The 26034-nt window shown below is 40.1% G+C and overlaps 1 protein-coding gene across 1 annotated transcript in view; it reads right to left on the bottom strand.

Annotated features, from left to right (window-relative positions):
• LOC105035941 (thylakoid lumenal 16.5 kDa protein, chloroplastic) overlaps nucleotides 1-24872 on the bottom strand; it is a 31547-nt gene extending 6675 nt beyond the window's left edge. Inside the window, exon 1 of the mRNA XM_010911657.4 lies at nucleotides 24495-24872. Coding sequence (XP_010909959.1) covers nucleotides 24495-24780 — 286 coding nt within the window. The 5' untranslated portion in view covers nucleotides 24781-24872. The remainder of the gene's footprint in view (nucleotides 1-24494) is intronic.
• Nucleotides 24873-26034: the final 1162 nt, after the last annotated feature.

The following is a 26034-nucleotide window of genomic DNA, read 5'->3' as shown; positions in this document are numbered from 1 at the left end:
AAATCTCCTCGCAAATATTAAGTCTAACGGTCTTCCACCATTGTAGATGTGCGGGCGTGCTATTGATGTTGATTGTTCTAAGGTGGTTACAGTGGTTCAGTTACACCGAGAACACGCAACCACTCTATTAACAGAGTTGCTCCCAGGTAAGAATGGAGTTGGACTCAATATCTGTCAGGTGAGGGACCCAATAACGGCTTTGCGCCTACTTGTAAATGATGGATCTGACTTAACTAAGGAGTGTAGTTAATATCTGTTAGGTGAGCCCACATGACATAGAGATCGAGTCGCTACAACATACTTAGAGAAGCATCTAGACAAGTTGTCCATACATCGATGTGCGTGTCACTAATATCTGTCAGGTGAGGTGCACGGCATCGATGGGACTGCAGCACCCATTAAAAATCTTTTTGTCGCGTTAGGATTTTCATTTCTCCATCCGGAGAGTGAGGAATCCAAAAAAATAGTGGAAGCCTATTTGCATCTTAAAGTCCCTAAAACAAATATAAAATTTAAGTATAAATGTCTAACTTGAATCTCTACTCTCGTAATTAAACCATGTTAGCTTCGAACCTTTTAACCCGCATCCTTGAGTTCAATTATTTGATCGAAACCAATTTTAAGGACTAGCTCAGAAACTCCAACATTGTCTTGATATCAGAGAAAATAGGATATATACTTGACCAGGACCCCTCAGCTTTACCAAGCCATCCTAGTGCAGAGCAAAGAGAGGCACTTGATAAATGAACAGATGATGACAGTCAGATTAAGTGCTACATACTGACTTCTCTATTAAACGAGTTACAGAGCCAGCATGAGCACATACCTACTGCCAGGGCTAAGATTACTCATCTACAAGAATTGTATAGTGAACAGACCACACTGCACATTTTGAAGTATCTAAGAGACTTTTCAACATGAAGATACGTAAAGGACAGTCGGTCCATGACCATTGTTTGACAATGATCAAGACCTTGAGCTTGAGAAGCTCGATCTGACTATGCAGAAGGAATTGCAAGTGGATCTGATTCTTCAATTTCTCACGATTTATATAGTTAATTTATTGTAAATTACCATATGAACAAGTTGGACTGCACCCTATCCGAGTTGGTCAACATGTTAGTTACTGCTGAGAAAACTTTAAAAAGTTCAAGAGGTACTATTCTTACTGTGGAGCAGGCTTCTTCATCCAAGAAAAAGTTTGATTGGAAGAAAAAGAATAAGCCTACGAAGAAACAAAAAAATAAATAAATAAACCGAAGAAGGATACTCTGAAAAAGGCTGTAGAAAAAGAAAAATATTTCCACTGCAACACTGACGGCCATTGGAGAAAGAATTGTTCGCTCTACCTGAAAAGCCTGAGGACTAATAAGGATAATACACTATGGAAGGTATATTCCTAATTGAATCTAACCTAACGGTCTCCTCTACTTCTAGTTGGGTATTGGACTCTTGTTCAAGTACTCATATATGTACTTCAATGTAGGCTCTAATAGATAGTAGAGGGTTGAGGCAAGAAGAGATGATCCTTTGAGGTGGCAATAGAGTAAAGATTACTGCAGAAGCCATTGGCACCTACCTTTTTGATTACCGTCAGACTTTAGATTAGATTTAAGAGACCATTATTTTGTACCCGTAGCTAGTCAAAATTTAATTTCTGTATTTGTACTAGCACAAAATGGATTTGATTTTCATTTTAATAAAGGCTATTATTCCATTTATTTGTGAAATAAATTGATTGCGCATGATCTTTTAATTGACAGCCTTCATCACTTGTATGTTGATGTGAATGTGAATATAAACGAACAAATAATGAGTGCCGTAGGTCATAAGAGATCCAGAAATGACGTTAACCACAAGTATATGTGGCATCTTAAACTTGAACATATTGGAGATGACAGAATAAACAAACTAGAGAAGGACGGAATCCTCGACTCTTTTGATTCTAAGTCATACTCAGTTTGTGAATCTTACTTTCGAGAAAAAATGATCAAATTATTCTGTGGGATATGGGGAAAGGACCACTGAGATACTTATTCTAATACACACTGATCTATGTGGCCCATTAAATGTGCAAACCAAGGATGGTTATCACTACTTCATTACCTTTACCGATGATTTTTCACAGTATGGATATATATTTCTAATGAGGTACAAGTTTAAAGCCTTTGAAAAGTTCAAAGAATTCAGAAATGAAGTAGAAAACAAACAGAAAAATCCCTTAAGGTTCTTTGATCTGATCGAGAAAAATATTTTAGTGGAGAATTTCTGGATTATCTTAAGGACAATGGCATAGTTTCACAATGGACTCCTCTTGGTACACCTTAACAGGATATCTGAAATGAGGAATAGGACCCTATTAGATATGCTCCAATCCATGATGAGCTTTAATAATTTACCATTATATCTTTGGGACATGCCTTATTGACTGTAATTTATTTGTTAAACAAAGTTCCTTCCAAATCCGTTCCTACCACACCATATGAGATATGGCATGATAAGAAGTCGAGTCTGGATCATCTCAAGACTTGGGGATGTCCAACCTATGTGAAAAAATAGATGACTGACAAATTAGAGGATAGATCTGTGATAACTCGATTCATAGGGTATCCTAAAGAATCCATAGAATACCACTTTTACATACCAGATGATCACAATATGATTGTGAGTCATCACGCCATATTTCTAAAAAAATAATTTATCCAAGATGATGGCAATGAGAGATTAATTGAGCTTGAAGAAAAAATTTCTGAAAAGCAACGAGCTATAAATCCTCAAGAATTCGTTAATCATGAGCTAGTAGTTGTTGTTCGTCCACCACCTCGTAGATCTAATAGGATCTCCCGTCCTCTTGAAAAGTATATGGATATGCTTACATAGGATGTAAAGAAAATATTTTTTATGGGAGATAATGATCATAAGATGATCTTAATACCTTTGACGAGGCAATGTCTGACATCGACTTCGAAAAATGGTTAGACACTATGAAGTCAGAAAATGACTCAATGCATTCATACCAAGTTTGGATCTTAGTAGATCGACCAGAAGGTATAGTACCATTGGGTGTAAATGGATCTACAAAAGAAAAATAGGTAAAGATGGTAAGATAGAGATCTATAAAGCTAGATTTGTGGCAAAAGATTATAGTCAACAAAGGTATTGACTATCAGGATACCTTCTTGCCTATAGCCATGCTTAAATCCATCCGCATACTATTTGCTGTTGCAACTTTCTATGATTATGAGATATGACAGATGGATGTGAAACTACTTTCCTGAATGGATATCTTGAGAAAAATATCTATATGGAGCAGCCTTTGCATTTCAATTCCAGTGATGGAGATCAGAAAGTCTACAAGCTATAAAGGTCTATATACGGATTAAAGCAAGCTTCTCGCAGTTGAAATGCTCGTTTCAATAATGCGATCAAAATATTTGATTTTATAAAAAACGAAGAGGAATCATATGTGTATAAAAAAGCCAATGAGAACACAATTACATTTCTCGTACTGTACGTGGATGATATCCTCATTATTGAGAATGACATTTCCATGCTAACCTCAATCAAAAAATGATTGTCCAACGAATTCTCTATGAAAGACCTAGGAAAAGCATCCTATATTCTCGAAATAAAAGTCTATAAGGATAGATCTAAGAGGATGCTAGGCCTATTGTAAAAACTGTACATAGAGAAGTACTCGAGAGGTTCAGCATGAAAAACTCTAAAAGAAAACTCTTACTCCTTAGACATGATATTCATCTTTCCAAGATGTGTCCAACTACATCTGAGAAAATTCAATACATGAGTAGAATTCCTTATGCTTCGGCTATAAAGAGTCTCATATATGTCATGCTATATACTCGACCTAATATTATCCTTGCTGTGAGTATCACAAGCAGATATCAGTCGAATCTAGACGAGAAACACTAGATAGCTGTGAACATCTTTAAGTACTTAAGAAGAACTAAAGATTTGTTCTTGATCTTTGAAGAGCCTAACTTGCGGGTTGAGGGATATACTGATTCAGACTTCATATCTAATCCTGATGATAAAAAGTCTACAACAGGATGTGTTCGTGTGCAATGGTCGTGCAGTCAGCTAGAAGAGTTCCAAGCAACCCATCATTGTGGATTCAACCATGAAAACTAAATACATCGCCGCCTCGGATGCTGCAAAGGAAGCCTTTTGGTTCAAAAAATTCATCGTAGAACTGGAAGTAATGACATCGGATGCCATATCGCTGTACTACGACAACAACGACACCATAACACTTGCTAAGAAGTCCAGGTCTCATCAAAAATCCAAGCACATCGAGCGGCAATTCCACATCATATGCGACTACCTCAAGAAAAAATATCTCGAGATGCAAAAAATAGACTCCGCGGACAATGTGGCAAACCCACTGACAAAATAGTTGAGCTAGCAGAAAATTGAGTAAGAGATTGTTAGATGTGTCCTAAAATCAATATGGCAGAATATTGTAATATTCTAGGACACAAATTTGCACTTAAAATATTGATTTGATCAATAAATGGGTAGTTTTATTTTTCATGCAAGAGTAATGTATCCTTGAATCATCCAAGGAATTAATGCTTAAGATATATATTCTCGAAAACTTGAGAATTAGATGCATGTATAATTAATTCCTAAATTGCTTCCGATCATAAGATTATCAAGAGGATGGTGATCAATCCGAATAGACTAACGCACTGATCGCTTCCTTCGGGGTAAATGAGTCTCTAGCCTATAGTGTAGAAAAACTAAACGACAAATGCGGATGGTTGTTACAGAACAACTAGCACTAAGCGTGACCACACGAGAGATCATATAAATTTCTACTCAATCGTCAGTGATCTTCTTGATGCTGTAGTTGTGTGAGTGATCTTTTGACCTGCGGTGCAACGACTACTCACAATGAGACTATTAAAGTTTGACTGCACAAGAAACATTGCCTCTAGCCATATGAATTTTCATAGTGTATGTTGACGACAGTTGGTTCACTGTAGGAGCAGGATGCGCATCTAAATGAGATCTATCGATCTTGATAGAAAGAAATACTCCTATGAATTTGAGAGGCTGAGTCTTTAAGTCTGTGGCCATAATAGTGTGATTTATGAAAAAAACTTTCATGAGAAACATAATTTGACTTGAACTAAGTAAATCTATCATATGATCGATGTTGAGGTTTAATGATTTATCCATGACCTGCCATCTGATCGGAACTCACGATAGAGAGATTGAATCACATGCTAACTACACCTAGAAATTCATATTTAGTTCTGCTGGGTTGCCACTACATACTACTAGATGTCACTAGTAGATTGTGAGAGTTCACTAGGATCATACAGGATCGATGATCCTTGTTAGATGAGAGTGAAATTATTCCGATCCATTGAAAAAAGTTTCAATGATACTATGATAGAGATCATGGTATATCTCACTACCAGACAGAATTGAACCTATGGGGTCACAAATAAGGAAACCAATTTGGATTGACTAATTGGACTTGTGAAGTCCTGATTGGATTAGGATTTAGAGAAATCCTATTGAATTTAGAAAAGCCTTACTAGCACATGGTTAAACCCAATTCTTCTTTGAACTTAGATTCCTTATTTAATAAGGATTAGACTAAGTTAGTTATATGCATTAGACCTAATCCAAATTGGATTTGAACTTGGGTTCAAGGGGCTCAATTGTAAGGTGCCTACATGCTTTGGATCAAGCCATGATTGCGCCAATTGATATTATCAATTTGGGCACACCATATGTGGATGAATTAGAGGGTCCACGCCTCCCTCAAATCTGAATATTAGCATGGATTAGGGAAAGTTGGAGAGAATGCACGCCCCATCTCCTTGTGGCGTAAGGACTTCTAGAGGTGTGGCGTGAGGACTTCTAGAAGGCACCAATCCCTCCCTTTTCCTTGTATGATAAAGAGTTTGGATAAGGCCTAGGATTTGAAAGGATGAATCCTAACAAGATTAGGACTTTCCTTTAGATCTAACTTGAAGTTTGGTTTGGACTCCAATTAAACCCCTATATAAGAGGTCCCCCTCTTCGCCTTTACGCATAACCAAGCCATCAAAAAGAAGCCTCCACGCCTCCCCTCTTTCTCCCTCTCTTTCTTCCATGCCCAAGAGCTAGGGCATCCTGGCATCCACATGCCCAAAAGAGTTGGGCGTCCCATCTTTCTTCGATATCTTTGTTGGTGGTTCTTCTATATTAAGGAAGATTCAAGGAAGAAAAAAAGACCGATCAAAGATTTGATCAAAAGGATCCAAAGACTAATCAAAAGTTGATCAATTACAAGTAAAGAAGAGAAGAGATGCAATTCAAATGGTTCCTGCATGGATACCTGCAGAGGCCAGATGCTTGTGCGGCTACGTCTGAACCTCATCATCTTCTAGATCCAGATTTGAAGAAGAAAAAAGCGAAACAGATATGTGATCTGATCATATATTTATTTTTCAGATTAAAAATCAAATTATGTTAATTTCTGCATATAAACAAGATCCTTAGGTGCTTTGATTTGATCTATGCATGTTCTTGATTAAAAATATTTTAATCTATTATTCCACTGCGTGTTTCAAAACAGTTTTAAAATCTACATGCACCAGCACCTTAAAAAACCCAACAATTACTGTGATGCCATTCCACCAGATGTGCGAGAGTCGCCAACATTCATATCTCCTTGGAAGGGTTTTCCCCTTAACCCCCATCAGCCGTAGGGTGCACCAAAGGGGGTGTGCATGCATGCATATTGGTTTGGCATGGAAGGTATTAGAAAATCTCACCGTTCCAACCATGAAGCAACAATGGCGATCACTCGGGGGTTTCTTCAGCATTGTGCTCCACATAAAGAACTTGGACTTTTCTAGAGAGCAATCTTTTGCCTCCCCCAAATTGGCTTTCTGGCCCTCCTAAAAGGAATATCCAGGAGATGGATGGATTCCCGAGGAGGGAACGAATTATAGCCCCTTCGATATCCTTCGATAGGGACCAGCAGCTTTTAAGGGGATCTCTTCACATGGACATCCCTGAGGGCTCCATCGAGCGAAGTCCGACTTTGCACCCGAGGACGTCAACAAGGGCCCACCAAGTGAAGTCAAACTTTGCGCCCGAGGATGTCAACTAAGCTTGTGTCTTGTATTTTTCTTTTTTGTTGTAACAGGCTTGGTTTAAATGAACTCGATCTATAATGAAAATTTTTCTAAATAAAATGAACAGACTTTTTTTGTACGAGACGATCTTCATTAATGTCTCTTATGATGACCAACCCTTGATCTTTGGGATTGGACTTTTGTGTTTTGTAGCCGTTAGTTTGACGAGTCCAACTTTCAGTAGAGTCAGGATTTCCAATCCTGGCCTGGGTCCAAAGCCTTTTCATATGTAGTTGTGGTGCTCTAGGTCGGTTTTTAGCCGATCTTTAGTGATGGATTTCACCTTCATTGAGCTGATGATATCATTTGTTCAGTTGATTGTGTATGTATTCGAAAATGAGCCGATTAAGCCTTAGTGGCTCGAGACATCACTATCACCAATCATCGTTGTTCTCAATCTTTGCCTCACTAGAACGAGGGCGAGCGATGCCAGTTGGTCAGATTCCGAGGACTTCCTTGGCATTTCATTGAGGTGGATGGTCTGGGCGGTCCTTCTCGGTATACATCCAAGGTTAACGTTTCGGAATGTTCCCTTGCCAACTGGCTGCCCCCCATTCCTGATCCCAAGACAATCTTATTTGATTTTGGATGGAAAGGATAGTCTCATTGTCATTTTGACTATGGTCCCCAGCTTTTCTCCAAAGAATCATACTTTTAGCCGCCCAACATTTATTATTATCTTAAAAAGGGGCATCCGGGCATTCTGTCATTTCATGAGTCACGCAATCGCAATGATGGTGGAGCAGAACGAAGCATGGTGCTGTCCTTGTTTCAACTGATTGGATAACCTACGAATCATCCTTAAATTAGCCCAGCCTCCACATGTCGAAATGTAGTTGGCAGTGGATCGCTCCCGCGGATCCTACCCTACGTGGCACAATCACAGGCTAGGTGCGACGAAAGGTCAGAAGACACATGGTGTGGATCGTACGATGTGTCGGCATCCATAGTGGAGGGCTGAGATTTCAATCGTGGATGTCCTAGGATTTATAGCCTTTTTTGCTTCCCTTGTCACTCTCTTCCTTCTCCGCGGAGGCTTGCTTGTCGCAGTCAAAAGAGAGTCTCTTGCTTCTTCTCCGATCTCACACCGTTCGGTCAAGTTGTTATCCTAATCACCTTTTCGATCATCCCCATCATTCTCAAAGGTTATTTTCTCCTTCCCTTTCTTCTCTTTGCTCTTGCACCTCTCATTTGTGATGTCTCTTTCTTCCGTTGCTTTGCCTTTCTCCTTGCTTTTTGGTTTCTTCCTCTTTCTTTCTAATGTTAAGGTCCAAAGGCAGATTTGGAGGTGGAAGTTGCCTGAGGGATTAGCACTCTCAGTCTTCCCACTGCTAGGAGATGTTCGACAATTTTCCTCGATCATCCATTGATGCAAGTTCCTCAAACCATCCCAATGACTCAGCCCAAAGATCGGAAGTCCAGTCTTCGAGCACTTCTTGGATCCAGAAAGCGGGAGTCGATTGATCCGACTTGGCACAGCTCCGAGATCAGTATTGTATCCTGAGTCGGTATCGCTTATTATTCTTGGATCCAAAGGTCGAATGATCCTTGGCCGGGATGGTAGATCGCTATCTACGAAGAATTGCTTCAGTCTGGGCTCCATTTCTCCCTTCATCCATTTCTCTATAATATTTTTGATCTTTACCAAACTGTCCCTGTACATCTTGTCCCGAACTTTATTCGGATCCTTTGCTCTTTTGTTGTCATCTATGATGTCCTCCATATCTCTCCAAGGCCATCTCTCTTCCAATCTATTTTTATCTTTAAGAAACATCCTCAAGAAAGAGGCTGGTGGTACTTCGACCCCCGACCCTACTGCCATTTCATCATTGGGCTTCCTTCTTCCATCCACAGAAGGAAGAATACATTTTTCTTTATCTCAGTCAACCATCCATGGGGTTTCAGCCTGATTTGGTGTTAAGTCTAGTCAATTGCTGAATAGAAATGATATTGTTCTCGATGGGGATTGAGAAGATTTTCGCCTCCTACTCAATGTCAAGATGCCACCTTAGCACCAGTCATTGACCGAGCAGAACTTGTATGACATAAGATTGAGCTTGATTAATTCTTTATATATAGCCTTAGCCTTTTCCCTCGTCTTTCTCATGACATTTGCTTTTTATGTCATTGGACTAACTCTCTTATTTGGTGTCACAATTATGAGGCCTTCCACTGAGGCAATACAGAATGCTGCCGAGAAGAGGTCAGCATCCTCTCGAGGGGAGCCTTCCCGGATGTCCTCCAGCTAGAAGAAATAGCAGAATAAGGTTGGGAGTTCTGCAGCATGGAGAGCAACCCCTACACCAGCCAAAGTCACCTCGGCCCCATCGATGCCAAGGTCTCAGGCATCGAGTTCAGCCCTGGCTGATACTGAAGATGATGTGATCATTGTCACACCGATACCCGTCGGTGTGGCCCCATTAGCATCCGCCATGCTAGGGCCATAGGAGCTGGGTCCTTTCTGGGTTCTCACCTCTCCAGTGCAGTGCTCGTTTATGCCAGAGTCCTCCACTGCTCCCACAAGTGCATCATCGGATGTGGTCCGGGGGAAGGCACCGTAGCTTCCTTCGGGGGTTGTCGGACACCCTCTCCTAGATACAACTGAAGAAGGTTTCATTGCCTTGGGGATGAGGGTCCAAGCGAGTGATCCACTTTTCGGAATCCCTAACTCGCCTAGGACCTCATGAAGTTGACTGTACTGCCTGCCGATTAGGAGGCGAGGAAGGCTTGTCCCGCGGATGAGATCATATCGTCTTACTATACGGCACTTCTCGAGATAAGTCTGCTTTACCTTTTCCCCTCCCATTCTCATTGATGGCCCAATCTCTAGACTTAGTCACTTTTTCTGTGTTTCTTGTAGCTGATGCATGATATACCTATCATGCACGAAGGGCTGTTCGGCTTCAACCGGCTCAGCCACTCTTTTGAGGAAAGGGCCCAGCCCGTTGGAGCTTGGGCCGAAGTCGCTTAGGAGCTCCTCAGAGCAATCGAGGAGTGATAGATGAAAAGACTAAAGAGAGGGTTCGGCTTTATGCCAAACTTGCTGCTACTCTGCGAAAGGTGGCCAAGCTTGAGGCCTAGCTAGCAAGGGAGAAGAAGGTCATTGCAGAGCTGGACCTTTGTGAGCCAGCCCTCACAACCCTAGAGGAGAAGAGAACAGCCACTGAGGAGGCCGCCCTAATTACCGAGAAGGTTGTAGCTATCGAGGTCGCCGCCAAAGACGCCGCTACCCACGTGATCTTCGAGTATAAAGAATCCCAAGATTTCGAAGAGATCACTGAAGGTGCGGTAAAGACGTACTAGGTCAGCTTTAATGATTGCAATGCCCAAGTTGCCTTACTGTTCTCTGATCTGGATCTAAGTAAGCTTGGGGTTTAAATTGAGGAAGGTTTCGAAGTCACCTTGGAGCAGCCAAAGACCAAGTCTGCCATGAGGATCGAGCCTGAGCCCGTCGTTGAGATCGAGCGTGTCACCGAGGCCAAGCCCTCCACCAAGGCCGAGCCCACCATAGACGTCGAGCTTGTCGAGCTCCTGAGTACACCACACACCAAGGTTGCTAGTGCCTCTCCAAAGGCTTAGCCTTTTCTCTTGCACTTTTTTTCATTTTCCTTTGAACCTTTTTGTAATGAAGAAAAGACTTGTAGTGACACTTTTGATTTGATGAAAAGTCTACCTTTTGGCCAAAGTGCTCTTCTTTCTTTTCTTTTGTCAAAATTTTTCTCGTCTTCTTTGCCATTCATGGCTTGCTTGGGAACTTTCTGTTTAAGTCATTGTTTCTAAGTTATGTAGTCAGCATTTCATTGGATAGCCTTTATAATAACGAGAACTTGCAGTCGAGCAGATATTGAAGTCGATTCATAAAGAAACCAAGCATCGAGGTCAGATTATCAACCTTTTGAGGTTAGAAATTAACTAATGCCTTTGCGTCATCCATCCGTTATACTGAGATCAAATGCTAGCCAATCACCATTCATCATTGTGGTCGGGTATCAGCCGACCTCTATTGCTATTATTGTGGTCACGTATCAACCAACCACAATCGCTGATATTCTGATCGGATGTCAACCAACCATTATATCATGCATCTACGTCGGGTGTCATCCGACAAACATGTTTAATGCTACGGTCAAATACTAGCCAACCGATTAATCGATTCTTTACCAAACACTTTGCAGTGGCTTGTCAGCTCAAACCATTATCGTGGATAATCTTTCCTATAGTCTCCTTACAAAAAACTATATGCAAATGGAATGCTTTATTATTATGTAATCATCCAAAACAAAACTTAATGGTAATACATCCAGAGGTTTTCGGCATTCCACAAGTGGACTTAGGAGCCATCAAGATTTTCGAGCTTGTATGCTCCTAGTCTAAGCACTTCCTTGACCCAATAAGGATCTTCCCAATTCAGGGACAATTTTGCTTGTTTTGTCAGTTTGGAGACTTCAGCTCCTCCTAGGATGAGATCTCCTTGTCAAAAAGCCTTAGACTTAATCCGGGTGTTGTAATATTGAGCTATATGCTGCTGGTATGTCACCATTTTTAGTCAAGCTCGTTCTCAGATTTCTTAATTAGGTCGAGATCAGCGCGTCGCCTATCTGAGTTGCTTGGCTCGTCGTAGTATTCTACTCTAGTCGATGAGAGACCAATCTCTATGGGATCACCGCTTCAGTTCCAAATGCTAAGTTGAATGGGATCTCCCCAGTCAGGATCAAGGCAGTCCCGTAAGCCCATAGGACACTATAGAATTCCTCCACCCAAAGTCCTTTGGCTTGAATCAATCTTGCCTTTAAACCTTGTAAAATGGTCCTGTTTGTTACCTCGCTTTCCCATTTGACTGTGGATGTTCTACCAACGTTAACTTGTGCGCAATGTGGAGCTCTTAACAAAAATTCCTTGAACTTGGAGTTGTTAAATTGCCGCCGTCTGTGATAATTGCTCACGATAATCCGAATTGGCAAATGACCGATTTCTAGATGAAATCTCTGACCTTCTTGGGATCTAAGCCAATAACTCTACCCCTATCTATTTAGTGAAGTAGTCAATTGCCACGATGAGGAACTTTTGATGTCCGATCGCTTGTGGAAACAGACCAAGTATATCAACTCCCTACTGGGTGAAAGGTCATGGTGCCGTGATCAGAGTCAGTTGGCTTGCAGGCTACCTTTAAATGTAGGCATACTTTTGACATCAGTCGTACTTTCGAATTGAGACCATCGCATCCTGCTCCATCATTGGCCAATAATATCCTTGTCGCAGCTCCTTGTAGGCTAGTAGTGATCTGCCCCTCAGGCGATTTGCGTAGATGCCCTTATGCACCTTTCGGAGGGCATAGTCAGTTTTAGAGAGACGAAGACATTTGAGTAGAGGTAAAGAAAATAATTTTTTGTATGGTTTTCCTTCCAAAAGCATGTACTGAGATGCCGCCCATCTCAGCCGTCGTGCTTCCGAGGGATTACCGGAGAGAACTTCATCCGTTAAGTAGCTAACAATGAGATCTATCCAGCTCGATTCCTGCTCTATTGGTAGAACTTCCTCCATATTGTCGATACTTAGTTTCTTAAGATGTTCTATGTACACATTTTCGAGCCCATCATATCCCGAGATAGCAAGATGGGATGGTGTCTGCCTGGGCATTCTTCAACCTCGGAATATCGGCAATTTTAAAGTAGTCCAATGCCGATTTTAAAACTTGCAATTTTTGGATGTACCTCATTAGTAGGATCTTGGACGATATACTCCTAAACTTGTCTAGTCACCAGTTGCGAGTCTGTAAAGGCTTTCAATCTCTTACCTTGAGTTCTTTGGCGATTCTCAAACCTGATAATAGGGCTTTATACTCGGCCTGGTTATTGAAAGCATCGAAGGTGAATCCAAGGGCGGATTCAGTCACCACTCCTGAATTGGTCAAGAAGAGCCTAGTTCCACTCCCTTAGGAGTTCGACGTGTTGTCAACGTGTAGAATCCAAATGGGCTCGAGGACTTGTTAAGTTCATCTGCAACCATCTTGTCCTCGGAAATAATGCATTCGATGATAAAATCGGCCAAGATCTGAGCTTTCATCGACGATCGAGAGTGATCATAGATGTCGAACTCACAAAGTTCGATCTCCCACTTGGCCATTCTTCTCGAGGTACAGGCCATTGCTACAAAGCTCTTCGTGGTTGGTTAGTCAAGACCACAACTGAGTGCGCTTGGAAAGGAGTCTTAGTCGCTGCAGCGAGTTAACAAAAGCATAGACCATCTTTTTCGCCCAAGAGTACCTCATCTCAGTGTCGTGCAGAACTCAGCTTACATAGTATATCGACTTTTGCACTCCCTTTTCATCTTCTCGGACCAAGACCGAACTGATCTGCCAAAGTCGCAACATACATATAGAGGGTCTCCCGCTTGTGGGGCTTCGTCAGCAGCAGAGATGCAACCAGGTACTTCTTTAGTTCTTCAAAGACTTCTCGACATTCATCTGACTAGATGAAATCTTTCATCTATCGAAGGACTTTGAAGAAAAGGAGGCATTTTTCCACCGATTTTGAGATGAATCGGCTAACGGCCGCAATGCGCCCAATTAGACACTGAACTTCGCTCGAAGTTGGATGCTTTATGTTGAGAATCACTCGTATCTTCTTCGGACTGGCTTTGATTCCTCACCTCATGATCATAGAACCTTGAGATTTTCCTAAGATGATGCCAAATCTACACTTACTTGGCTTCAGCTTCATCTAATGTCATCTCAATATGGCGAAAGCCTCTTCTAATTTCTTATGTGTTGATCGACCTTGATGTTCTTCACCAACATATCGTCGACATAATTCTCCATGTTCCAACCAATCTGATCTTTGAAAATCTTATTGACGAGTCGCTGATAGATAGCTTCGGCATTCTTAAGCCCAAACGGCATGACCTTGTAGCAATACAGGCCCTTCTTGGTTATGAAGGCTATTTTTTCCTCATCAATGGCCATACAAATCTAGTTGTATCCGAAAAAGATATCCATAATGCTTAGCAATTTGTGGCCCAACATTGCATCTACTAGCTGGTCAATTTGATGCAGAGGGAAATTGTCCTTGGGGCATCCTTGTTCAAGCCAGTATAGTCGATGCAAATTCTCCACTTTCCATTGGCCTTTTCGACTATGAGAACATTGGCTAACCACTCTGGATAGTGCACTTCCCCAATAAAGTCAGCGGCTAATAACTTACTAACTTCTTCATCGATGGCTTGTTGCCTTTTCGGAGCAAAGCTCCTCTTCTTCTGTCGAACAAGTCCATGCATCGGATCAATGTTCAGCTTATGAACAATTACTTCAGAGGAAATTCTTGACAATTCGAGGCCGACCAGATGACGATATCCGCATTCTCGCACAGCAAACCCAAAAGTCGATCATGAAATTCAGAGGTCAGCAACAATCCGATCTGTACGGTCTTTGTAGGATCCTCATCACGGAATAGGATTAAGACCAGTTGCTTGACAAGTTTGCCTCGCTTTTCCACATCTCATAGATTCAATCCTTCGATTAGTAGAGTTTCTCATCGCTCTTTCCCTTTAATCGTTATCATAAAGCATTATTGAGCGAGTTATTAATCTCCTCGCATTTTGCCCACCCTAATCTCATTGGGAATCAAATGAGTAAGTGATAGATTGACATCACTGCTCGTAGTATATTCAATCTGGGTTGGCCCAGTATTATGTTGTAGGCCAAAGGTACACAGACGATGAGGAAGGTCAGCTGCACAATAGTTTGTCGAAGATCTCATCCTACAACAATCGAGAGAACTATATCTGCTTCCACCTTTACTGAGTCACCGAAAAATCCTATCAAGGGGGTGTTTATCCTCTTTAGTCGATCCACAGACAGTTTCATTTGGAAGAATGTATCGTAGAATAACACATCAGTTGAGCTTCTATTATCCATCAGGATCCTTTTTACATCATAGTTTATTATTGTCATCAAAACGACAATAGCATCATCATGGAAAGTTTGAATTTTCTATACATCATTATTAGAAAAAAAATAACATTATCACCCTGTTGCCTCTTCGGCATGCACTCTAGATCACTGCCTCCCCCAAATCCGCACCTCCAAAGATCATGTGGATCACGCTAGCCGTCAGTTGGTTGCTTGTCCCCTCATTGGTCTGTAGTCGAGCTGACAGACCGATCACTGCCCAATCCTCACGATTACAAATGAACTTTTCAAGATAGCCACGTCTTATTAGGGCCTCTATGTCATTTTTCAACTGGATGCAGTCCTCCATGTCATGGCTGTGATCTTGGTGGAACAGGCAGTACCTCTTGCGATCGCACGCTATTGGAGGGGCCTTTATTGATCGAGGCCTCTGAAGATATTTCTACCCCTCAATCTCCATGAGGATTTATGCATAGGGGGCTAAAAGGAGAGTGTACTTATCAAACTTGTAGGCCGAACTCTTCAGCCTAAGGCTTAGTCATCGTCGGAGGGATTCCTTCCTAACATGGGTTCTGCTCGGCTCTTCTTGAGCTCGCTCTTTCTTTGGGGACCTTTTCTCAGCTTCTCGCCAATTAATCACACCATCCTCCACTCTAGCATACTCAGTGCTCAGGGAAGGAGCTCATAGTAGGTCTTCAAAAACTTCTCCAGAGAAATGGTCAGTCTAGACCTTCACAGTCTTCGCTTTATGGCCAACATGGCCATAGTTCCATTCAAGTTGTGAATCTCCAAGGTGGAGGCATTGAAATGCACCATGTAGTCCTTCAACGACTCCCCTTCTCATTGGTGAATCGAGAAGAGGCTATCCGAGTTCTATGGTTGCCTTCTGTTGCTGCTAAAGTGCGCCACAAACTACTTCTCTAGTTGTCAAAAGAGTGAATGGTGCTCAGTTGTAGACCCAAGTACCCGATCCAAGTAGATTCCTTGAGAGTCGTTGGGAAAGCAAGAGAGAGGAGGGCATCAGTCATCGCTTAAATCATCATGAGAGCTTTATAGCTCTCAAGTTGGTCAAGCGGATCCGAAGAGCCGTCGTAGGACTCCAACTATGGCATCTTGAATCAAGATGGGGATCGGTTCTTCAATGATTCTTTTGGAGAATGGAGGATGGGTGTTGAACCCAAGGCTATCTGCCAGACCTTTGTGGTCCTCCTGCAGCTCAACAACTCATCGATCGAGCTCTTGAAGCTTCCGATCATAGTAGTCCAGTTAATAAGTCACTATGGTGTTGAGAGCATCCCGAAGTCGAATCTTCATCAGGCGATCCGGATAGGGATCGATGGCACTTCTCCCGCTTTGAACTTTGGTGTCAAGAGGAAGCTCGTTGAACCAGAGGATCAGGGTGATGAGACTATTAAGTAGGTTAAGATTGTCAGTTATGCCGAGATAGAGTAGCACATGGACCTTGTTCATTGGGCTATTGTGGTTGCGTCACCGTCGCCTATGAAGGCTCTGGACGATGGTTGTTAGGGTTTGCACTTATTGTAGTAGCATGGCGAATTGCTATTGATCTGCCACCATGACCGAATAGAAAGGTCCAAGCGCAACTTACGAAGCTGGCCATTCCTCCCATCGCGAAAAATGTCTACTAGAGTTGGCTGAAGCGTTCTATGCACTCGTTCTCCTCATTTCCTCCTTTGGAGTTGATTTCTCTACTCGAGCTGCCCTTCATGATCGAGGAACCTACCAAGAAAGTCCGCTTGCCAAAGCGTGTCCGACGGGGGACCCTCCAATGCTTAAGTCAACTGGAGTTTAGGGAATGGTCGAAAGAGGAAGAGAGGCAGGTAAGAGCGGAGTGCTCGCTTCTTGGTCCAAAATTTAGCCTTATATTAGGGGCTCCTACTTACCTCTTTTATACAGAGAGAATGTTATAGGTTGTTATGCCGAAATCTAGTAGGCTGTTAGGGCCTACAAGGCCACAATCTAACTGGTTATTGAGATTTGCCATTACCCCATAATCAGGGTTATTACTCGCGCCTATAGACCAAATCAGTTAGTCGTGGGTGTAGGTTGTGCCCATATTCTAGAGGTTGTTGGAGAGTCTTAGAGATCATTTATACGGCTGAGTAGGCCGAGAACCTAAGTTGAGGTTCCACCCCGGGCGCACAGGTGTGCGCACAAGTCGCCAGATGTTGTCGGTTGGATCCCAACCTTGAGTCGGTAGCTGACCAAGGTGGTTGGACAAAGACCAGTGTTGTAACGTCATCTGGTTTCGAGTGCTCTGGCTTCCTTTGGATGTCCCAAGCTATTGGGATTTCATGATTTCATACATGCAAAAATTTTGAAACGAGTATGCAGCAAAAATTTTAAAAATTCAAATTAAATCTAATTTAATCTAAACATGCATAAGATCAAATCTTAAAATCATAAAATAGGATCTACATATGTGTGATAGAATTCAGATACAGAAATCAAATAGAAAAAATAAATAGAGAAGATCTAATCTTCATACCTTGGTACGGATCAATCTATACCGTGAACTGATGATCATAGATATCTTCCGAAGGATCCTTGAAACCGCATAAGTGTCTGACCTCTACGGATATCCACACGAGGCTTCGATCTGATCAGAAGCTTCTTGATCTCATCAGGATGCTAACTCCCTTGCAGAGATCGCATCTTGACGGTTGAAAAATCTTTTTTTCTTTCAAAATACTCTTAAAGAAGAAAAAAATAGAAGGATGATGATCTCCACGCTAGAGATCATGAGAAGAACACTTTCTTCTCTTTTCTTCCTAAAACTCATACACCAAATCTCTATACTAGAGATGTAAGAATATATGTCCAACTCTTGGACAAAAAAGAGAGAAAATTTCATGTCCAAACTTGGACAAAAGAGAGAGTGAAGAGGCCTTAACAACCAACCTTTGATTGTTAGTAAGAAAGAAGAGATATGAACCAAACATACCTTACGCCATGGACCTACATGCCGCACCCTCTCCCCTTGGATTTTTCATGCACGCTCCTCTCCTTTTAGCATCCAAAAACTGATCTCAATCAGCCCTTAGTTGCCGCCCCATATTGATCCCATGTTTAAATAGGAAGAGGATAGGGTTTTAGGTAAGAGATAAGAGTCCAAACATCCTTGGACTCTTGATTTTAATGCCACCCAACACCTATTCTTTTTGCGCCCACATATCATACAAAGAGAAGGGATTTAACGTGAACTTCTTACATGCAACATACCTCACCAAAAGAGGAAAAATAGGCGCAAATTTAAAGGTGGGCGTGGGGCTTCCTTATGGCGCATGGAAAGGGAGAGTCCTAACCATTTAGGACTCCTCTTTAAGTGGCTGATTTAAATCAATTAAAATTTTAATTAATTCTAGTCGTATTAGGAATTGATTAGACCCAAATAGATTAGAATCCTAATCTGATTAGGAGCCCAAACTATTTAGATTAAAACCTAATCCAATTAAGAATTAGAAGTCACCTAATTAGAAGAGGATTCTTGATCCTTTTGGACTCTCTCTTGGTGCTTGAGTCAAACCCAATTTAATCTTAATTTAATTTGGATTTAGTGCATCCATGAAGAGGAGAATTCCTAATCCAAATAGGAACCCAAATGATCTATAATAGATCCTAATCTAATTAGGAATTAAGTCAAACCCAAATCCTAATCAGACAAGAAATTATTCTCTCATGCAATTTGGTTATCTCATAACCCAATTAGGCTTGATCAAATTAAACCAATATCAAGTCAAATTAAATTTAATTTAATTAGACTTGATGCAAGCCTCATTGCTCAATCAAATTGAGCCAATTAGCAATCCAATTGCTAATTAATCTTCCTATAACTCACTAACTCTTTAACTAGTTACTTAATTACAACTTTTGCATTGAATTAATCATCAATCAAATTGATAATTAAATCCTATTACGATTAATAATCGTAATTCAACCATCTGATCAGTCAAAAGTCTCTTTGTGTATGACCCCATAGGTTCTATTCTATCTGATAGTGAGAAATATTGTGATCCCTATCACAATATCATTAAAACTCCTTTCAATGGGTTGGAACCATTCCAACTCTGCCCATCAAAGATCATCAATCATCAAGATGATGCTCATAGATCTCACAATCCATCAGTGATACCTAGCAGTATGTAGTGGCCACCCAGCAGAATAAAAAATGATAAACCTCTAGATGTAGTTAACGTATGATATAGTCCCTCTATCATGAGTCCCGACCAAATGGCAGGTCATGGATGAATCGTCAAACCTCATCATCGTTCATATAATAGATTTAATTAGTTAAAATCGATGTATGATTCTCATGAAAACTCTTTTTCATTATCACAGTGCTATGGTCATAGACTTAAGGACTCAGCTTCTTAAATCCCATAGGACTACTCCCTTCTGCTAGGATCGATAAATTCCAGCTAGGTGTACATCCTATTCCTACAGTGGACCAACGATAGCCAACATCCACTACAAGGACTCATTGAGTCAATGTTTATGTGTAGTCAAACTCCAGCAGCCTCACTGCGAGCAGCTGTAGCACCGTAGGTCAAAGGACCAGTCACACTACTGCAACACCGAGAAAGTCACTAACGAGTGAGCAGACATCCATGTGACTTCTCGTATTGGTCATAGTGCTAGTTGTTCTCTAACAACCACCTGCACTCTCGCTCCAATGTCACTATACCGCAGACTCGAGACTCATTTATCCGAAGGAAGCGATCCGTGTACTGGTCTATCTGGATCAATCACCATCCCCATGATGATCCTATGATCAGGAGCAATTTAGGAATTAACCATCAATGACACATGTCTCAAATTCTCAACTCTTTGAGAATATGTATCATCTTGTTAATCCCTTGAATGATTCATGGACACATAAAATATAAATAATAATATAAATATCTATTAAGTACAAAATCATGTTCTAGTAACATGATATGCGTCAATCAAGATTGGCTTCTAGGGCATACATCTAACACAAGCAATCTCATCCAATCGGGCTATCTATGGGTGCCTGGCTGTGACTTGGGAAGAAGAGGTTGGGTCCAGTAGTGGGTAATGCCCGTAACACATACAATACCATCCAAGCAATGTGCCTTCTGTAGAAGCCTCAAATTCACGTAGGCTAACTGATTTGATTCCTTCAAACTTCCAAGAAATAGATTTTCTTAATCCTGAAGCCTCATTTTCAACTAAATCTAGTTGCAGCCCATTACTGCATAACTTCATTTTTTTCTGAGATAAGCCTAATTTTGGAATTTATCCACCAGTTGCCTGTTATGCAGTCGATTCAGATTCAGAATCATTTGATGCTTGCAATTTCAAAGATCTGTTTCGCTTTTAAATACTTTCAATTTAGGAAAGTTGGATGGCCATGATGAATATTTATAGTAGGTAACCAACTGGTACTATGTACTGCATCATGGCATTACAAACATATCTATGCAACATCATAACCAAAGAGAAATGTGACAGAAATAAAAAAAATGAAAGAGAAGAAACAAAACAAGACATTAAAGGGAGAGGGTAAATCCAAAAGCCACACATATCAACGCGCATATCACTGTTGTTTAGTCAAGGACACAATGAAGAACCAGAAACATATATACGGTCTCCTCCGTGGTTGAAACTCAAGATCTAAAACTACCAAGGACCACTGCAATGTCCTAATTCATATATAAGATTGCATAAAAATTCTCTAAATATAGTTAAGCCAATTTGCCACCTTTCAGACTTAAATTTTATGGATCCTACTTATTCATCCCCATCCAGGATCAAGTATTGTGAAAGGTAAAGTCTCTTCTGACCCCTATCCACAGCTCCATCAGAAGCTTTAGTGGTCTGCCCTTCTTCTACATGATCATTCTGCTCTTTACCATACAGGTGACTTGAGCAGTTCCCCATTTTCATTATTGGGCCATATTGAGAATTCCACTGAAAAATTAATTTGTTGGCAGAGGCTATTGACTCCAAAGTATCAGCCATGCATAATAAAGATCACTGTTCTTAACATCATAATAACAACAATGAAGAATGGTTCATCAGACAAAAGAAAGAAAGAAGAAAAGAAAGAGAAAGAATGAATTAATGAAAGAAACAAAGAAAGAAAGAAAGAAAATAAGAAAGAAAGAAGGAAAGAAAGAAAAGGAACAAAAGAAAGAAAGAAAGAACGAATGAAAGAAAGAAAGGAAGGAAGGAGAAGAAGAAGAGTAGAATTTACAAGTATAATGTCATGACTGGTTAAAGTTCATCTACACTAGACAAAGTTCTTTTATAAATTCAAAAAATAGAATGTGAAGTATCATTCATAATTACATCCTAAAATCCACCTAAATATCCTCATCTCTTATACAATGACTTACCCTATTCATCAACTATTATTTTGATCCACACAATGAATTGGTCTTAGAATTACCAAAAGTTGTCTTAGAAACCATTGCCTGTGAAGTTGCAGCCATGCATCACAAAGATCATTGTTTCTCAATATTATGATGATAACAAAGAAGAATGGTTCATCGAACAAAAAGAAAGGAAGGAAAATGAAGGAGAAGAAGACAAGTGGAATTTAAAATATAATGTCATGACTAGTTATGTTCATTAACACTAGGCAATGATCTTTTATAAATTCAAGAAATAAAATAATTTTTATTCATTCAGAAAGTCATGCTAACCCATCTTCTTCACGATATCATATCCTTAGTCCTAGAGGCAGAGCTAGGATTTGAGGATTGGCGGCACTAACATTACATATATAAAGCCAAAAACTTTGAATAACAAAAATATAATTTTTATTAAAAACTATAAAAAAAATTTTGATCTCCTTTTTACATCAGTAAATTATATAACATTGATATCATCTTTATATTAATTTATGTTTGCACCTATGTTTTTTCATGTATTTTTATTGTGATCATCTACAAGTATTATGTAGGAATACAGATAAGGGTAGATAAATAACAGTTACGAAACTTCCTTGCTTGAATGAGATTTAAATTTTAAAGTGCGTCAGCATTACATGCATAAATAAAGACAAAAATTTTTTGAATATTAAAATATATTTTTATTAAAACTTGTTTTTGTAAAAAATATTTTACTAAAATTTATTAAAATTTTGTTTAATGTCCTTTTGTACATTGCTTAACTGTCTAACATAGATTTAATCTTTGAATTAATTTATACTTCTAGTTCTTTATAATCCTCAAGCATCCCAAAATTCATCAGCAGAAACTTAGCCACAGCTGTTTTCAACCCATTTTAAAAAGGATGTGACTTTCATCATTGCTTGCTAGTTGTCAACATAGAGTCACCTCCACTAACAAATAAGAAAAATTGTTCTATGTACAATGAAAAGCATGATTTTCACAGATTATTACCAATTGAGGATCACAAAGTTGGCTGTTGAAATAAAGTTTTTCTTGCAAGCATTTATAACAGAATAAAAAGGGGCATGACATATTACATGCCAGTAAAATTCGAGCACAAATCAGTTCGTCAATTGAGTCTGTATTAAGGGCAGGTATTTAAGTAAAAAAACAACCACTTTTCTTTGGAAATCCATAGGATGTTATTTCTTTTTATATGAGAATGTTGCATGACCTATATGTGGTGTTTGTTATCTTATGGATGCACTAGTGGAAGAAGATTCTGTATAGCTTAAAATATACAGGATCTGGGTCCTCATAATATATAGAACAACAAAGGCAGGTATAGCAATTATGCATAAATATGCCAAATTCAACAACACATGTTCTCCTCCTGTTGTACTGTTTTCATTGTCTTGACAAAAGTGATTGGTCTCAGCTTAAAATATCCTTAAATGGTGGGGAGAAAGGTGTCGAAGGATGTAAGCTGTATCATTAAAAATTTTATGGTTCAGATCAGCACATTTGGACAATCCATTAAGATTGAACATTTTTCCTCAAACAATACCAAGCAAGAAGTGAACCTTTAGACCCTAAAGAGTCAACAGAGACGAGGCTGTCAAGTGAACAAAACACTTATGAGCAGTTTGTGCACAATCTCAAATTCTACTTGAAAGGACTTGATCAATTAGTAAACTAGTCGAGCTTGAGATTAACCCAGTCCTTCACATCAGGCTCAATTAAGAACAAAATATAAATTAAATAATTAAATAATCATATACTGTATACTATTTTGAGTTACTATTTTTAAATAATAATCATCTTTATATTTTTCTATTAGATACTAACAAATTTAACACCATAAGAATGTAATTTAGCCGTAAAAAATGGAAACCTGATGGCAGAAAATAGATTAAGAAATACATCTGAAAACGCTCACATCTTGACAAATCCCTTGTGTAGTTTGTCAACAACTATATCAGCTTGGATATAAGGGCTAGTTCAAGCTCTACTTGATTATAAAACTAGCTGAGCTAGAGTAAAACTAGAACATGGCCTGCCTTACTTGACGTTGGCTTGTTTAGATACTTAAACAGAGGGCACTGGGATAAAAGTCATGCAATGCACATAGTTAACTAAATCTCATAACTGTTTGGAGCTATCTAATAAGCATAAATCATCTCACTGAATGAAATATATAGGATTGTCGGGTTTCTATGAGTCAAGTAGACAAAATTGTATAATTCTTTTTTTGCAAGTGGTTCAGTTGGTAAAGTCACTAGGGCGTAGTACAAGTGGTTCAGGTTCAAGTCCCATCTGCAATAGGGGTGGTGGGTGTTAGTAACCCATTCCCTTTTTCTCAAGAAAAAGAAACTAAGAAAGCAGAAGCATTGTTCACAAAGCAATTCCTACTGAGAATAAGACACAGGGAAACTACAGAAGAACCTCATATATCAAGCTTCCTGCTCCCTGATGACAGCATTCTTCTTAATGATAGATTCCTACTAAATTGCAATAATGTCTGAAAAAAGAAGTATGAAGAACACCAGAATACATTACCAGCAAGCAATTAATCTAATTTATTCCAGTCATCTAAGTCATTGAACCGCTAACCGAGCGCAACTATGACATGAGTCTAATTAGTTGCATAAAATTTCCAAAAATCTGAGTTATGTGATGATTTATGGCCATCCAGAACGAAGATATACCACTAAAATCAACATTGTGATTTTCTATCCAATAATGTTATCTTTTCTTTATCTTCTGTTGGAATAGAAGAACTAGTGGTCAGTGGACCGTAGTATTAGCATGACCCATGCAATACCATAATGGAAGTTTGAAGAATGAGGTGGCTTAACCAGACATTCTGCAAGCGTAATGCCGCTGTTATTGTAAATATCCTCCTAAAACCCGGCCTACGCCACTCCATTGTTTAGATGGTTTTGAAAGTGTCATAAAACAAGGCCACAAATACAGGGTTGGACTAAAGAAGCAATATGATTTGAATTGCCAGCTCTGCAAAGGGAGGCGTCTAGAAAGAAGAACCAGTTTCCTTGTCTGAAGAGCTGATGACGCCTTGCCTTTGGAGCCTCTTCTTCCGGTCCTTCTTCACCTTCTCCAGGAGCTCCTCATCGTCCTCCGCCTCCAAGATGGCAGCCCTGGAAGGATTCCCAAGTAGGGAGAGAGAAAGAGCGGTGAAACCGACGGAAAGGCCGTGGCGCCTGCTTAGAGGAACGGGCGGAGGTGCCCTTGCCATGGGTTTGGGCTTTGAAGTGACGGTAGTTGGAGTTGGAGCAGAGCATAAGGCAGTGGGAGTCCAAGCCCTCATCATTGTTGTCTCTCTCGTATCTATGGCCGGGATGGGGATGGGGATGAGGATGATGATGCCTGAAAAGCCGAACCATGAGTCCACCAAGGGGTGGCTGCAAGGAAATCGTAGGCACCTTAAGGATAGGATAGGGTTCTGGTTGTGGATATGATCAAGTGAGAATGAAGTAATTTTGGCAGTGACTCATCAATCATCATGTCGCAGGAAAGTTCTGATGGTTGTGATTCCCGCCATTGGGAATTAAGAATTTTAGGTTCCACCTAAACCAATCCCCCACCCCCCACCCCCACCCCCACCATACAATTTCTCACATCATTTTTAACATGATTTGACTGTTAAAATTTATCCGATTAAATCTCATTAGATGCGGTCTATATTAACACACATCAAAATTTATTTTAGATATTCTAATTCGATATAAACTCTAATTAAAAATAAATTTTCAATAAAATGATAAAAATATATTTTATGATGATTGTGATAAAGTTAAACTCTATATAATCATTATTGATAATATCTATTTTGGTCTCCGAAACTAATTTAAATATTGTCTCTTATGAATGAGACATGTTTTGAAAGGACACCCTCTATGGACTTTCTCCAACTCATTCGAAAGAGCTTATGAGGTCCTCTTCATTGAGAATACTCGAAATTGGGATTAGAAAACCAAGATACTGCTTATGAATAGTGAGGAGTATATAATTCACTTTCTTCTTATGGTTGCAAGTAGGTTGATTCCAGAGATCATTAATGGCACTGATTGCTTCCTTTTCATTTAAATTCTATTGCCCCATAAAGTCCAATAGTATAATATCAGAACCATATAATGTTAGGATCTTCCTTGACTTCCTCTTAGAGCGTGGCTCGCTAGAAACCACCAGCAAAAGTTGTGGAGATGTGGAAACACCAAAGACTTGCTCCTGAAAATTCTGGATGGATTTTTGGGTATTAGCTTTTATAGATCTCCTTCTTCTTGTTCTTAATTTATAGGATTGATGTGGGATGCCTCCCAGACCTGTCGGACTCCTTGGAGATCTGAAACAATACCAACAACCAGGTTTTGGGCATCCCCAATGTCCAAGAACAATCAGGAGATCAGGTTTGTGGTTGTAAGGCAGTCTTCTCCTAATCCAAGTAGGAGAAGGTGATTGGCAGCACAAAGGAGTTGTCTTCCTTCACTTGGGCGGGGCCTAGGGTTTGGAGAGAGCCCCTGGGATGTGAAAGAAAGGAGAGAGAGGTTAGGGTTTAAGAGAAAAA

This window comes from Elaeis guineensis, chromosome 9 (genome assembly GCF_000442705.2).
Source record: "Elaeis guineensis isolate ETL-2024a chromosome 9, EG11, whole genome shotgun sequence".
Lineage (NCBI taxonomy): Eukaryota > Viridiplantae > Streptophyta > Magnoliopsida > Arecales > Arecaceae > Elaeis > Elaeis guineensis.
Note: the sequence above shows the minus strand (reverse complement) of the source record. Positions and strands in the feature narration are given on the sequence as shown.